Here is a 15,855-nt window from a genome sequence, read left to right as displayed (position 1 = left end):
CATAGTAATAATAATAATAATAATAATAATAATAATAATAATAATTTTTATTTATACCCTGCCCTCCCCAGCCAAGGCCGGGCTCCACGTGGCTGACAAGCAATAATAAAAACAAGTTGAATGAATACAACTTAAAAACAAGATTAAAATACAACATTAAAATATTGAAACATTAAGATATTAAAACGCAGCCTCATCACAGGAGAAAAGAAAAGAAAGAGGGGGAGGGAATCAAATTGGCTCCAAAAAAACAGAGAAAAAAGATTATCTATAGATGGTAATTACATAATCATCTTTAAAGACATTCCAATTAGATTGCTAAAACGAAGAGACCCCTACAAGCCACAGGTGCAAATTCTCAAAAAGAACAATATAGAATTTAAATGGGAGTTCCCGGAGGGGATCTCTTTTACCTATAAAAACAAGAGACACAGATTGACCAGCCCGGAAGAGATAGGCAAATTCCAGAGGAAATATAAAGAATTGCTAACAGAGGAAGAAGAAGAAGTTAAAGGAGCAACAGGAGGAGTGGATGTCAAAGGAGTGAAGGATTTGGGGGAGAAGAAGAAAACTGGAGAAAAGTTTGACGGAGAAGAAGAAGGAGAAGAGGAAGAAGAGGAAGGAGAGGAAGAAGAAGAAAGATTATAATAAAATAATTTAGAGGAGGAAAATTTTTATTATTCGGAAACAAAATGGCGTTAAAATTATGGAATTGGAATATTAATGGACTGAATGATAAAAAAACGGAATAAGGTGGAACAATTTCTAAAGAAAAAAAACTTAGATATAATTTGTCTGCAGGAGACACACGTGGCGAAAAGACACAGGAAAATTTTGATTAACAAAAGACTCGGAAACGAATTCATATCATCAGACAAAGAAAAGATAAGAGGAGTGATCTTGTATATAAAAAGTAAAATTGAAGCCCAGCAAATTTTTAAGGATGAAGAGGGAAGAATTATTGCCGTCCAAATTAATTGGCAAGGTGAAAAACTAATAATTGTCGGGATCTATGCACCTAATGGAAATAAAACTGATTTTTACAAAAATTTGGAAGAAAAATTGTTGGAATATGTGGATCAAAAGATAATTCTGATGGGAGATATGAATGGGGTAGTGTCAACAGAAATGGATAGATTGAGAGACAGTGGAACAAAAGAAGGTAAACTACCCAAAACATTTTTCGAAATGGTAAAAGACTGCAATTTAATAGACATTTGGAGGTTAAGATACCCATTAGAAAAACAATTTACGTTTTATTCAGAACCAAATCAGTCGACGTCTAGAATTGATCAAATTTGGATTTCGAGTGAATTAACTCCAAGAATCATTCAAGTGGGAATTGAACCAAGAGTAATTTCAGATCATAGTCCAATCAAGTTAGAACTCAAAGGCTTTGAAGAAAGAACATTCAGATGGAGAATGAACGAATGCCTATTTGATGATCAAAAATTTGTTCAAGAGGCACAGAAGAAAGTGAATGATTATTTTGTGGATAACTGCAATAAAGGAACGAAGATGAGTATAGTATGGGACGCAAGCAAGGCAGTGATGAGAGGGTTTCTTATACAACAAAATTCAATCAAAAAGAAGAATAGAGAGAAAGAAAAGAAAGAGATTTTAAAACAAATTATGGAAAATGAACAAAAGCTAATCAAAAAACCAAACAACACAAGAATTAGACAGAGTATTAAGGCTCTGCAAACTCAATTTGCAATGATAATAAACAAAGAGGTGGAATGGAACATTAAAAGATTAAGACAAAAGAACTTTGAATTTGCAAACAAATCAGGAAAATGGCTTGCTTGGCAGATCAAGAAAAGGAAAGAACAAAGTACAATAAACAAAATCAATGTGGAAGGAGAAGAGATAATTAGTCCTAAAGGTATTAGAAAAGGATTTTTGGATTTTTATAGACAATTGTACAGGAATAAAGAAAAGAACAGCATGAGGAAAATAGAAAGATATTTAAAAGAGAAAGAGGTGCAAAAGATCCCGACAGAAGCAACAGAAAGGCTGAACACCCCGATTGATATCGAGGAGATTAAGGAGGTAATAACAGAATTGAAAAACGGGAAATCCCCAGGACCAGATGGGTTTACAGCAAGGTATTACAAAGAGTTGAGAACAGCTCTGACGACACCATTAAAAGAAGTAATGAATGACATCTTAAAAGAGAGAGAGATTCCTGAGACATGGAAAGATGCATTTATAACTTTTATTCCAAAAGAGGACGCGGACCAAACACAAGTAAAGAATTACAGACCGATTTCCCTATTAAATACGGACTACAAAATCTTTGCAGGAATAATGGCAAAGAGACTAAAAAAGGTTTTACAAGTAATCATTCATGAGGATCAAGCGGGTTTCCTTCCTGGCAGACAGATGAGAGATAATGTGAGGAATATAATAAATATTTTGGAATATCTGACAGCCAGGAATGAGAGACGAGCAATGTTAATGTTTGTAGATGCCGAAAAGGCATTTGACAACGTATCATGGGACTTTATGTTGAAAAATATAGAATATATGGAGATGGGGAATGATTTCTTTAATGGAATTAAGGCAATATACACTGAACAAAAGGCGAAATTGATAGTAAATAACGTGATAACAGAAGAAATTAAAATATCAAAAGGTACTAGACAGGGCTGTCCGCTCTCACCTTTACTGTTTATAATGGTCTTGGAGGTCTTTCTGAGTTCAATTAGGAAAAATGAAAGGATAAAGGGGGTGACAGTAGGCCAAAACGAATATAAAGTCAAAGCCTTCACCGATGATTTGGTTATAATGGTGGAAGACCCGATGAACAGTGCAACTGAAGTGTTAGAGGAGATTGAAAAGTTTGGTGATGTGGCAGGCTTTAAGTTAAATAGGAAAAAAACTAAAATTATAATTAAAAATATGGATCAAACAATGATTGAAGTGCTGCAACAACAAATGGGTATTGAAATTGTTAAAAAGGTTAAATATTTGGGAATATGGTTAACTCCAAAAAATATTGACTTGTTTCAAAATAATTATGTTCCGGTGTGGAATGGAATTAAGAAAGATCTGGAGGGATGGGGAAGGTTAAAACTATCCTTTTGGGGTAGAATCTCAATGGTCAAGATGAACGTGCTCCCAAAGATGTTATTTTTATTTCAGATGATCCCAATATTAAAAGGGGTAATGATTTTTAAGGAATGGCAAAGAATGATTTCAAGATATATCTGGCAGGGCAAAAAGCCGAGAATTAAATATAAATTACTAACAGATGCAAAAGAAAGAGGAGGCTTTGCCCTGCCAGATTTAAAGTTATACTATGAGGCATCATGTCTTTGCTGGATAAAAGAATGGATAAAACTTAAAAATACCAAATTACTGGATCTAGAAGGTTTCGATAGCAGATTTGGGTGGCATGCGTATTTATGGCAAGAGAAGAAAAAGGGTTATAAATCGTTTGAAAACCACATCTTCCGGAAATCATTAATTGAAGTGTGGGACAGATATAAGAATATACTAGAAATGGGGGTTCCACATTGGTTATCCCCATTAGAGGTTATGGGAGTCAAGAAAATTAATATGAGGAGTAATTGGATTACTTATGGAGACTTGGTGGTAAAAGAAGATGGGAAATGGAGATTGAAACCATATGAGCAAGTAAAAGAACATGTATTTGACTGGCTGCACTATTATCAGATAAGTGATATGTTTAAAAAGGATGTGAAAGAAAGAGGGTATAAAGAAAAAGATTCGAAATTTCAAACAGAAATTGTCAACAATGATTGTAAGATAATTTCAAAAATGTATAAAATTTTACTGGAATGGCACACGATGGATGAGGAAGTTAAAGCAGTAATGATTCACTGGGCCAGAGATTTAGGGTATAGTATAGATTTGGAAGATTGGCAAAAAATATGGAATGAAAACTTGAAGTTTACAGCATGTACTACGTTAAAAGAAAACGTTATGAAAATGGTATACAGATGGTATATGACACCAGCTAAATTAGCAAAAATGTACAAAATTTGTAACAAATGTTGGAAATGTAAAGAGAAAGAGGGTACATTTATTCATATGTGGTGGGAGTGTAAGAAAGTGAAGGGATTCTGGGAAATGGTATACAATGAGTTAAAGAAAATGCTGAAATATAGCTTTGTAAAGAAACCAGAAACCTTCTTACTGGGAATAACTAAAAATGATATAAATAAGAGGGACTGTAAACTCTTTCAGTACGCAATAACAGCAGCGAGAATATTGATGGCCCAAAGGTGGAAACAAGAAGAACTACCAACTCTGGAAGAATGGAGAGCAAAACTAACAGACTATGCAGAACTGGACAAATTAACTGGGAAAATCAGATTTCAAAGAGACCATAAGTTTCTAGAGGACTGGGGAAAATTTAGAGACTATTTGAAAACTGTGTGTGAGGAAAATACAACGCTAGTGTGTTTTAAAGAAGCTTTGTGAAAAAATAAGGAATATCGCAAAAATGTAAAAGAGGATAGAAAAATGTATTTAAAGGCGATACTATAATTAAGGAATGTGAAGATAGAAATTTAATTATGGACGATTGTCAGAGGAGTTGAGGGAGGTTCAATAAGTTAAAATATGTGATATGAAAATTGTATGATTGGAGATATTATGGAAAAAATTAATAAAAAAATTATTAAAACAAAACAAAACAAATTGGCTCCAAGCCAAAGGCCAGGCAGAACAACTCTGTCTTACAGGCCCTGCGGAAAGAAATCAGATCCTGCAGGGCCCTGGTCTTATGAGACAGAGCTTTCCATCAGGCCAGAGCCAGTGTTGAAAAGGCCCTGGCTCTGCTTGAAGCTAATCTAACTTCCTTAAGGCCCAGGACCACTAGGGTGTTGCTATTTATGGACCTTAAGGTTCTCCGTGGGGCATACCGGGAGAGGCGGTCCTGTAGGTACAAGGTGGGTACAAGGGTCCTAGGCTGTGAAGGGCTTTAAAGGTCAAAAGCAGCACCTTAAATCTGACCCTGTGCTCCACCGGGAGCCAGTGCAGCTGGAAAAGCACTGAGTGAATATGCTCTCATGGCAGAGACCCCGTGAGGAGCCTCACTGTAGCATTCTGCACCCGCTGGAGTTTCTGGGACAGCTTCAAGGGCAGCCCCACATAGAGCGAATTACAGTAGTCAAGCCTGGAGGTGACCGTTGCATGGATCACTGTGGCCAGGTTGGGGCGGGAAAGGTAAGGGGCCAACTGCTTGATGTGGCGAAGGTGGAAAAATGTCGCCTTGGCTGTTGCTGTAACCTGCACCTCCATGGAAACTCTTAATGGAAGGCAATGGCACTAATTGGGCCCCCTCAAGAGAAGGGAGTTGGTCCCTCATTCCCATGCCATCCCGACCCAGCCATAGGACCTCTGTCTTCAAAGGATTTAGTGTCAACTGGCTCCCATGAAACCATCCAGCCACAGCTTCCAAGCATCTGGTCAGTGTGTCCGGGGCCAAGTCGGTGTGGCCATCCATCAGCAGATAGAGCTGAGTGTCATCAGCATATTGGTGACAGCCCAGCCCAAAGCTCCGGATAATCTGGGCAAGGGGGTGCATAAAGATGTTAAGAAGCATTGGGGCGAGGATTGCGCCCTGCGGCACTCCACACACCAAGGAGTGGCGTGACGACATCTCCCTCCCTAGCGCCACCCTATGTCCCCGACCAGAGATTAAAGAGCACAGCCATTTACGGGCTATGCCCTGTATCCCCATGTCAGCAAGGCGGTGGTCCAGAAGATCATGATCGACCATGTCAAAGGCTGCTGACAAATCTAAAAGAATCAGCAGTCCTGACCCGCCTCGATCCAATTGTCTACGGAGATCATCTGTTAGGGCAACCAGAGCAATCTCGGTCCCGAAACCAGGACGGAACCCAGACTGAAATGGATCTAAATCCAATGTTTCCTCCAAAAACCTACGAAGCTGTTCAGCAACCGCTCTCTCAATTACCTTACCCAGATATGGAAGATTTTAAACTGGGCGGTAATTGGATAGGTCTAAAGGATCTAGTGACGTTTTCTTTAAGATCGGACACACCACTGCTTCCTTCAGTTCCCCTGGGAATGTCCCCGTGCCAAGGGACAAATTGATAATTTCAAACGGGGAGTCCACGTGACATCTGGACACGCCCTAATCAGCCAAGATGGGCACGGATCGAGGAGGCAGGTGGTGGGCCTACCAGCTTGGAGGAATCTATCCACATCAGCAGGGAGTATCCGATCAAAATGGTCCAACACTGGACCCGAAAACAGTCGAGGGGCCTCCAGTTCAGTCAATGTATCTAAATTGGCAGGGAGGTCACGGCAGAGCAACAGGGCTTTCTCCACAAAAAAGCTCGTGAATGTCTCACAGCTATGGGTCGAATTTGTGCTTAAATTTGGTTGTCCTCCTTAAGGACGTTATCGACCTCATTATTCTAAAAAGTTGTGCCAGGCGAGAGCTAGCAGATGCAATGGAAACTGCGAAGTAAGATTTCTTAGCAGCTTTCACAGCCATCTCATAGGCTTTCATAAGTGTCCTATAAGATGTTCTTGAAACTCCGTCACAAGTCTGTCGCCATACTTGCTCTAGCCGTCTGAGATCCCGCTTCATTTTCTGGAGCTCTTCAGTAAACCAAGGGGCCCGGTTTCGATGGGGTCGCAGAGGGTGCTTAGACGACCTCATCGATGGCTGCCAATAGCCGGTTATTCCAGTCCTCGACAAGGTCATCTAATGAGTCGCCAGGAGAAGCAGGGTCCCGCAAGGCCTGATGGAATCTATCAGGATCCATCAGCCTTCATGGGCAAGCCCAAATAGGCTCGCCACCCGAGCAGGGGAAGAGCGGGAAGTCAATCAGAAGGCAAAAGCTGGGAAATACTGGATGGGGAACAGCTTGGAGAAGAAACTCGGGGGGGGGAGAGATAACAGATTCACTGTCTCTGGAAAGCATCCATCCGCTTTCCCCAAGGTCAAGGAGAGTTGCAAAAGTGGCAGGACAGAAAGCACAGCGGGTACAGGCTCAGGTTAGGAGACACAGAAGTGACGGCGGTGACTAGGGATGTGAGGGGGTGGACCTGTTCATTGGGAGCACCGCCATTCCTAGAAGACGGGTTCTTTGTTCTCTCGCTGGGATCATTAAAGTTTCTAACGGGTAAGAAGACTCCTTTCCCTTTGTTCTGCTTATCTACGGCCAAGGGGGAAGGAAGCCAATTCCCTGAAGCCTGACAGATGCTGATCCACAAGACAAGGGCAGCCCATCACTTTGGCATTGAAGGGCGGAGGTCAAAACTCAACAGATTCATCACACACCTTGAACATTCCAGATTCACACTCTCCCCCTTTTTATCTAGCAACAACTAGCAAGTTATTTTGTACATTTACTATATGTGACTTGTCAGCATCGCCCTTGAGCCACCAACTGGACTCATCCACTTCAGCCCCGACTGGGCTAGGCGAGCTGGGTAGCACTTCCAGAGACCACCTTCTATACAGGAACAGGTCAAAGTGCTGTGGACTCACAGCTTAGAGTTGTGAGCACCGGATTCACTCCAACAAGAAGACAGTCGTCGCACAGCAGAGTATAGCAGAGCATAAACGACTCGGAGAGCAGCTCTGTAGAATATCTTCTTTATTCTATCTACAACTATAATACACAACTATATACAGAGCTAAATGAGGTCTAAATGAAAAATGCTGAACTGCACTGAGTGTCTGCAGCTGCTCTTAGCAGCAACCTTATCTCGCTCTCTCTAAAACTCAGTCTCTCTCTCTTTGATGTGAGGTTGGAGCGAAATAAGTAGAGAGCAGAAACCGCCCCTCCTCTCTAGAGAATCAGCAGAGAACATCAGCAGATCCTTGGATATGGGAGGGGTGAAATCTCCTCATTACTTTAACAAATATATGTATGTATACAAATTTCAATACAAACACCAGAACATCACACAGGTTCCATGCATTTAAAATTGATTTCTGCCTTTATGAGTTTCTTTATATGAAGCAAAGAGTGAAAACTGAGTGGAACACTGCATACATTTATATGGCTTTTCATCTATGTGAATTTGCTTGTGAATATTAAGGTCTCCACTGCATCTGCAGCTCTTTCCGCATTCCCTACATCTGTGGTTTCCCCCCTGTGTGAGTTAGCTGATGTTTCCTAAGGTGTCGACTTTGACTGAAGTTCTTTCCACACTCCCTACATTTAAACAATTTCCCCCCCATGTGAGTTCGTTGATGTCTTCTAAGGTCTCCAGTACAACTAAAGCTCTTTCCACATTCAATGCATTTAAATGGTTTCTCCCCTGTGTGAGTTCGTTGATGTGTTCTAAGGTCTCCACTATGACTGAAGCTCTTTCCACATTCAATGCATTTAAATGGTTTCTCCCCTGTGTGAGTTTGTTGATGTCTTCTAAGGTGATCACTACGCCTGAAGCTCCTTCCACATTCTATACAGTTAAATGGTTTCTCCCCTGTGTGAGTTTGTTGATGTATTCTAAGGTTTCCACTAAGACTGAAGCCCCTTCCACATTCTATACAGTTAAATGGTTTCTCCCCTGTGTGAGTTCGTTGATGTATTCTAAGTTTTCCACTAAGACTGAAGCTCTTTCCACATTCAATACATTTAAATGGTTTCTCCCCCATGTGAGTTTGTTGATGTATTCTAAGTGTTCCACTAAGACTGAAGCTCTTTCCACATTCAATGCATTTAAATGGTTTCTCCCCTGTGTGAGTTCGTTGATGTGTTCTAAGGGCACCACTATGACTGAAGCTCTTTCCACATTCAATGCATTTAAATGGTTTCTCCCCTGTGTGAGTTCGTTGATGTGTTCTAAGGTTTCCACTATGACTGAAGCTCTTTCCACATTCAATACATTTAAATGGTTTCTGCCCTGTGTGAGTTCGTTGATGTATTCTAAGGTGACCACTATGCCTGAAGCTGTTTCCACATTCAATACATTTGAATGGTTTCTCCCCTGTGTGAGTTTGTTGATGTATTCTAAGGTGAACACTTTGACTGAAACTCTTTCCACATTCTATACAGTTAAATGGTTTCTCCCCTGTGTGAGTTCGTTGATGTATTCTAAGGTTTCCACTAAGACTGAAGCCCCTTCCACATTCTATACAGTTAAATGGTTTCTCCCCTGTGTGAGTTCGTTGATGTATTCTAAGTTTTCCACTAAGACTGAAGCTCTTTCCACATTCAATACATTTAAATGGTTTCTCCCCCATGTGAGTTTGTTGATGCATTCTAAGGTCTCCACTTTGACTGAAGTTCTTTCCACATTCAATACATGTAAATGGTTTCTCCCCCGTGTGAGTTTGTTGATGTCTTCTAAGGTTTCCACTAAGACTGAAGCCCCTTCCACATTCTATACAGTTAAATGGTTTCTCCCCTGTGTGAGTTCGTTGATGTATTCTAAGTGTTCCACTATGACTGAAGCTCTTTCCACATTCAATACATTTAAATGGTTTCTGCCCCGTGTGAGTTCGTTGATGTATTCTAAATGTTCCACTTTTATGGAAGCTCTTTCCGCACTCCATGCATTCAAATGGTTTCTCCCCCATGTGAGTTCCTTGGTGTATCCTCATTCTTCCACAGTGACTAAAGCACATTCCACATTCCCTGCACTTAAACTGTTTCTTTGTTCTTCCCAATGAATTCACAGATGGCTCCGTAGAATTCTGACCATCGTCTTCCTCACCTGTTTGGGAGTGGGGGGGGGGGGAGAGAATCCTGTTAGACTTTTAAAAAAGACAAGAAAGGAACTGAACACATGTGAATTCCCAAGTGCACCTTCTCTTATTTTCACTCCATTGTCCACTCCATTGTCTCCATGTTCCAAATTTTTAGGAATAAAGATGAGATAATGGCAAGAGCAACCCATGATCATGTCAGAAATCAAGCCTTTATCAGGAGAAACTGTCAACACTCCCAGGCACCCGGCTTGGTCTCCTGTTGACCTCCCTGTCTGCATTCCTCAGCAAGATCCAGGCAGAGGTCGCAATAGGCGATCCTTCTCAGCGTGAGAAGAACACCCCCCCTCTTTGTTGCCCCCCCCCCGGCAGGGGAAAGAGATAGACAGAAACGTATTTACATGCCTTTATTTCTGTCTTTGCAGCGTTACAAAAAACATGGCTGCTCTCTTCAAACTCCAGCAGTTGAGAGACAAACACTTCCTGTACAGCTCATATTACACTCTGAGCTAATTCCGGTGCCCTCTGTTTCCCACGAACAGTCCCAACATCATGTGATGTTTTCAAGCTAGCAGCTCGCAGCTGCATTGCTTCTATATCGTAACAGATCACTCCATTCACACTTAAGAAAGCGCCATCATTTTATAATAGATATCTACGGTGGAACTGGCTTATAAGACACATCTGTCTTTTTCTTTTTCAAGTGAGGAAATGATCTCAGGCTCCAACAGCAGTCTCTCCTATGAGTAAGAAGTAAAACTGAAATGTTCTTATGCCACATGTAAGTGTAAAAATATTGCAATATGTTAGACCCTAAACAGAGCCTACTGGATTGGGAAATGGCCCACCTAGTCCAGCACCCTGTTTTCACAGTGGCCAAGCAGAAGCCTGTAGGAAACCAGCAAGCAAGATTTCAGCCCAAGAGCCCACTGCCCTCCTGTGCTTTCCAGAAACTAGTATTAAGAAGCATTATTGCCTAGGACCACAAGGGCAGAGCACAGACATCAGTCTAATCATTTTTTTCAAGCTACCCTAGTTGCTGGCAGTCACTGTCTCCTGTGCTTCTGTTTATTCATCTTTTGCAGGCCTAAAAGGCTCATAAAGGTATTATGACCTAAGCTTTTGTGGGCCGCAGTCTGACAAAGGGGACTCTTGATTAGGAAAGCTGGTGCCACTATAAACCTGTGAGTCCCTTTGTTGGTTTTGTGCACTTATTTTGAAATTTGTACCAAGGTTGTACCACTGTAGCTCCATGTAAGCTTATGGAGGGACAGAATTACAGGGGCGCTATAAATTATTATCCCACTCACTCACTCTCACACACAATCCGTCTGTAAGAATGGCAAGTTTACACTATTTGGTTATAATAATGGCCACCCTCGGTCTTCATATGCCCAATCCTATGTGAACAGGCTCCAGCCAGAGGAACTGTGTATCATGATAACAGGTCCTTTGTCCCGAAAGCCCACCTAACTGGGGAGGTGCATGCATCTACTGTATTTGGATGCTGGTGGAATGTATCACTCTGACCCAGTCTTTAAAAAAATAAAAGTAACATAAACTATTTAAATATATGAAATATAATTAATGACAGGAAGCATTTCCATAGCCCCCTTCACCCATTTTTCTGGATTGGTGTACAACATCATTATCGTCACTTAATCCTGCAGTGGAAATAACACCAGAGATTCCAAACACAAAGAGCTGCTTTGGAGAAGGCCTCACCCCTCCCTCCCTCCCTCCCTTCCTTCTTCCTGCCTGGCCCTTACTGCCTTTGGTCTCCTCTCCATCTTTTCCTCTTTCTCCCTCCACCATCCAGCCATCCATGTTCCCATCTCCTCTCCCCTGGAACTCACCAGATTTCTCCGAGGGTCCCAGGAGGGGATGCTCAAAGGTTGCAGGGAGGGATGCAGGAGACAGCTTGACCAGGTCAACTGTCCATCTTCCTCCGTCCATCCTGACCAGGCTTGCAGGTTCAACTTCTTGAGGAGCAAAGAAGCCAGGGCAAGTTGTAGCTTCCTGGGAGGAAGGAAGAAGTCAAGGGAGTTTCAGAGCCCCTGCAGGGATTTTGCCCAACACATTCTGTTGCCCCTGTAGAAGCCCCTAATGGGCACCCGCTTCCCAAGAGCCTCCACCCATTTTCAAACACCTTTGGCAATTCCTTCCGTCTGCCTGTCCCTTCTCCCTTCCTAAGGCTGGCATGGTATGGGCAGTAGTGGCCTTGTGGCAGTTGCCCAAAGGGCCACAATAAATGCAACAATGTGTACCCCTTTAAATCCTTGAGTATGCTTCTAATAAAGAAGTTATGGTAGCCTGTGCTTTATGAAACTGGCTATTTTGCAAGTTGCCACCTCCCAATTGGGGCAGAAATACAGCTAATATGGGAATCGCAAAGATACAGCAGAAAGCTAGAACATGAGTCGCCACATGATGCAAATGGCTGCATGTAACACAGGTTCCCAACATGCACAACTAACACAATGTAACAGAACGCGGTAGGCATCAGAACTTATTCAGCAGAAAATGCCAGTGCTTGTTGCGCATGTGTATTATAATAAAATGAGGCTCAGGAACGTGAAAATCCAAAGGGACTTTTTTAAGGAGGCAGGGGAAGCAAGAAAAATTTAGATTCTTTTGGCAACAATAAACATTAAAACAAGGAACTGCTGGTTAAAATATGTAAGAGGTTTTTTAAATCACACCATTAGGAAATCATTATACGAAGTTTGGAATAGATACAAAACACTGGTTGAATGTAAAACCCTGTGGTGGCTTTCTCCATTGGAAGCCTTTGCAGTAAAAAAGAAAAACATGGGAAGTGAACGGGCAACATACAAAGACCTGTTAATGGAAGTGGATAAGAAATTAAAGGTAAAGCCATTTGAAGAACTGAGAGAAAAATTAACTGATTGATTGCAGTATCACCAATTGCAGGATGTATTCGGAGAAGATAGCAAGAGAACTGGGTTTGGTAGCATCAAATAAAAACTAGAGACTGAATTGTTGAGTAGTAAAAGGAAAACACTGTCGAAAATGTACACGCTATTATTGGAGTGGCACACAAAGGATGACGAGGTAAAAAGTGTTATGATCAAATGGGCCCAGGATTTGGGGCATAATATTGATTTTGAAGAATGGAAAATATTATGGACCAAAACCATTAAATTCACAGCATGTATGTCACTCAAAGAAAATCAAATGAAGATGATGTATTGATGGTACATGAGACCGGCCAAACTTGCAAGAATGTATAGAAATCAGGATAAAAACTGTTGGAAATGTAAGGAAAAGGAGGGGAATTTCCTCCATATGTGGTGGACGTGTACTAGGGTGAAAACTTATTGGGGTACAATTTACAATGAAATAAAAAAGATCTTTAAATACAATTTCAGTAAAAAACCAGTTATTTTTGTTAGGTCTAATTGGAGATGAAATTTTTAAAAAAGATGTGAATCTATTTATGTGTGCCACAACGGCCAAAAGGATTCTTCTGGTTCAGAAATGGAAATTACAGGAGATTCCAACATTGGAAGAATGGCGGAGTAAGATGGTGGAATACGGAGAGTTAGCAAAGCTGACGGGGAAGATCCGGAATCAGCGCGACAAACTGTTTCAAAAAGACTGGAGCAAATTTATATTATATATGAAAGAATATTGTAAACATCTGAAAAGGTTTGTAGCTTTGGGTTGAAATGTTTCGTAATGACAATATAAGGAACTGATTTGCATTTAATAAGAGGAAATATAAAAATAAGAGAGAAGGTAAAAAAGTGTCTATAGAAATGCTAAGTATAAGGTAAATATGTACGAAAGTCAGAATGAGGGGCGAGAGGAGGTCGATGCTCGGATAGAGCAATGTTTCAGTTCTTGATTTATGTATGGATATTGTGATTACAAAAAACTGAAAATGTAATAAAAATTATTTAAAAAACAACAAAGAACTGCTGAGCAAAAAGAGAACAGGAGCATGCGCAGAAGTGGTTGCGGAGAGGGGAGGAGCCTTCAAGGGTCCAATAACTGACCCAAAACAACACAGAAGACTACCTGTCGATTGTGGTCGACCACTTGGACATCTCTGATGTACTGTACTGTATACGATTGGTGGAAATTCAAATGCTTTGTTTGGCATTACATATATAAATATCACTGCCTGGAACACCAGGCAGGGTTGCAGTTTTGTGGAACGATCGAACTGTAACCTATTGCTTTGCAATAAACAATGTTAGACTCCTAACTCCTCCTGTTTCTGAGTTTTATTGGTGTAAACTGAAGAGATAAGTGATTTTCTGGCTTACAACAGCCTGAGAGTAGATTCCATGGAACATACAGGAGCTTTTGCCATTAGTAAACAACTTAGATGGCAAGTTCTCAAGAGAAGCACTTTGGAGCACTGCTTGCTTGCTCATGCTATGTGTGTTTGCACCTCGAGGACAACATGCATATTTACACCACATGATTTCTTAAAGAGGGCATTTCTTTAAAATCGAAGGCCATTTCTACAAAAGCCTTCAATGTTTGGTTGCTTTGGCTGTTTTTTATTTTGTTGCAAGCTGCTCAGAGTGGCTGGGGAAACCCAGACAATGGGCATGGTATTATTATTATTATTTTATTGCGAGCCTTGCCAGCAATGCCCAACCCTCTCCCCTTTCCCACCTCCTTCCATGCAACTCCCTTTGCACCAGATCTGGGCAGGAGGAAGCTTCTCTCTTTCCACAGCGGAAACCCCTCCCCTCCCCCCCCACCACCTTCAAGGCTCCATTAAAAAGAGCAGCTCCCTTTCCTCCCTTCTCTTCTTCTCCCCGCCTGGAACTTGTGCAGGCCGCCTCTCCCCGTCCTGGGGCTTCTCATCCTGGACCCCCTTGCCAAGCCCCTTCCCTCCCTCCCCACCGCTGGCTTTGCACTCACCCAAAATCCTGATGGCGGCGGCAGATGCAGCGACCCTGGGCAGCGGGGGTGGGAATGGGAGCCCCCGCCTGGGAGGCAGGGAGTGACCCGGCTAAATTAGGAGGCTTAATTAGGAGGATTAATTAGGATCCCCTTCATGGATCACTGCCTTGCCGTGGCGAAGGGGCTTGAAGAACTCAGAGAAGCTATGAACTACGCCGAGTAGGGCACCCAAGATGAACAGGTCATTGTGGAGAGTTTTGACCAAACGTGATCCACCTGGAGGAGGAACCGGCAAGCCACTCCAGTATCCTTGCCAAGAAAACTCCATGGACAAAGACAACAGGCATATAAAAGTTATGACGCTGGAAGATGAGCCCCTCAGGTCGGAAGGCGTCCAACATGCTACTGGGGAAGAGCGGAGGGCAAGTACAAGTAGATCCAGAGCTGATGAAGCGGCTGGGCCAAAGCCGAAAGGACGCTCAGTTGCGGATATGCCTGGAAGCGAAAGGAAAGTCCAGTGCTACAAAGAAAAATATATGAACCTGGAATATAAGATCCATGAACCATGGTAAGCTGGATGTGGTAAAAAATGAGATGGCAAGAATAAATATTGACATCCTGGGCATCAGTGAACTAAAATGGACGGGAACGGGCGAATTCAGCTCGGGTGACCATCACATCTACTACTGTGGGCAAGAAACCCGTAAAAGAAATGGAGTGGCCCTCATAGCCAACAAAAGAGTGGCGAAAGCTGTACTGGGATGCAATCTCAAAAATGATAGAATGATCTCGATACGAATCCAAGGCAGACCTTTTAACATCACAGTAATCCAAGTTTATGCACCAACTACTGGTGCTGAAGAAACTGAAATTGACCAATTCTATGAAGACTTACAACACCTTATAGAAGTGACACCAAAGAAGGATGTTCTTCTCATTATAGGGGATTGGAACGCTAAAGTAGGGAGTCAAGAGATAAAAGGAACAGCTGGCAAGTTTGGCCTTGGAGATCAAAACGAAGCAGGGCAAAGGCTAATAGAGTTCTGTCAAGAGAACAAGCTGGTCATCACAAACACGCTTTTCCAACAACACAAGAGACGACTCTACACATGGACATCACCAGATGGGCAGCATCGAAATCAGATTGATTATATTCTCTGCAGCCAAAGATGGAGAAGCTCTATACAGTCAGCAAAAACAGGACCTCGAGCTGACTGTGGCTCAGATCATCAGCTTCTTAGAGCAAAATTCAAGCTTAAACAGAAGAAAGTAGGGAAAACCACTGGTCCAGTAAG

At 41.9% G+C, this 15,855-nt stretch overlaps 2 protein-coding genes across 6 annotated transcripts in view; both read right to left on the bottom strand.

Annotated features, from left to right (window-relative positions):
• Window positions 1-15,855, bottom strand: part of LOC128408629 (oocyte zinc finger protein XlCOF6-like) — a 109,811-nt gene that overhangs the window by 36,093 nt on the left and 57,863 nt on the right. The gene's annotated exons all lie outside the window — the stretch shown is intronic.
• Window positions 7,594-15,855, bottom strand: part of LOC128408632 (zinc finger protein 709-like) — a 60,909-nt gene continuing 52,647 nt past the window's right edge. For 3 of the 5 annotated variants that reach the window (XM_053378601.1, XM_053378600.1, XM_053378599.1), the window contains 2 exons: window positions 11,530-11,692; window positions 7,594-9,681 (listed from right to left, as the gene is read on the bottom strand). In XM_053378601.1, coding sequence (XP_053234576.1) covers window positions 8,093-9,681; window positions 11,530-11,629 — 1,689 coding nt within the window. In that variant the 5' untranslated portion in view covers window positions 11,630-11,692 and the 3' untranslated portion in view covers window positions 7,594-8,092. Of the gene's footprint in view, window positions 9,682-11,529; window positions 11,693-14,578; window positions 14,712-15,855 lie in introns of those variants that run through there. The other 2 variants (XM_053378602.1, XM_053378603.1) reach the window with 2 other exon arrangements.

Source organism: Podarcis raffonei, chromosome 2, assembly GCF_027172205.1.
Source record: "Podarcis raffonei isolate rPodRaf1 chromosome 2, rPodRaf1.pri, whole genome shotgun sequence".
Taxonomy (NCBI): domain Eukaryota; kingdom Metazoa; phylum Chordata; class Lepidosauria; order Squamata; family Lacertidae; genus Podarcis; species Podarcis raffonei.
This window is presented reverse-complemented; position numbering and strand designations above follow the sequence as displayed.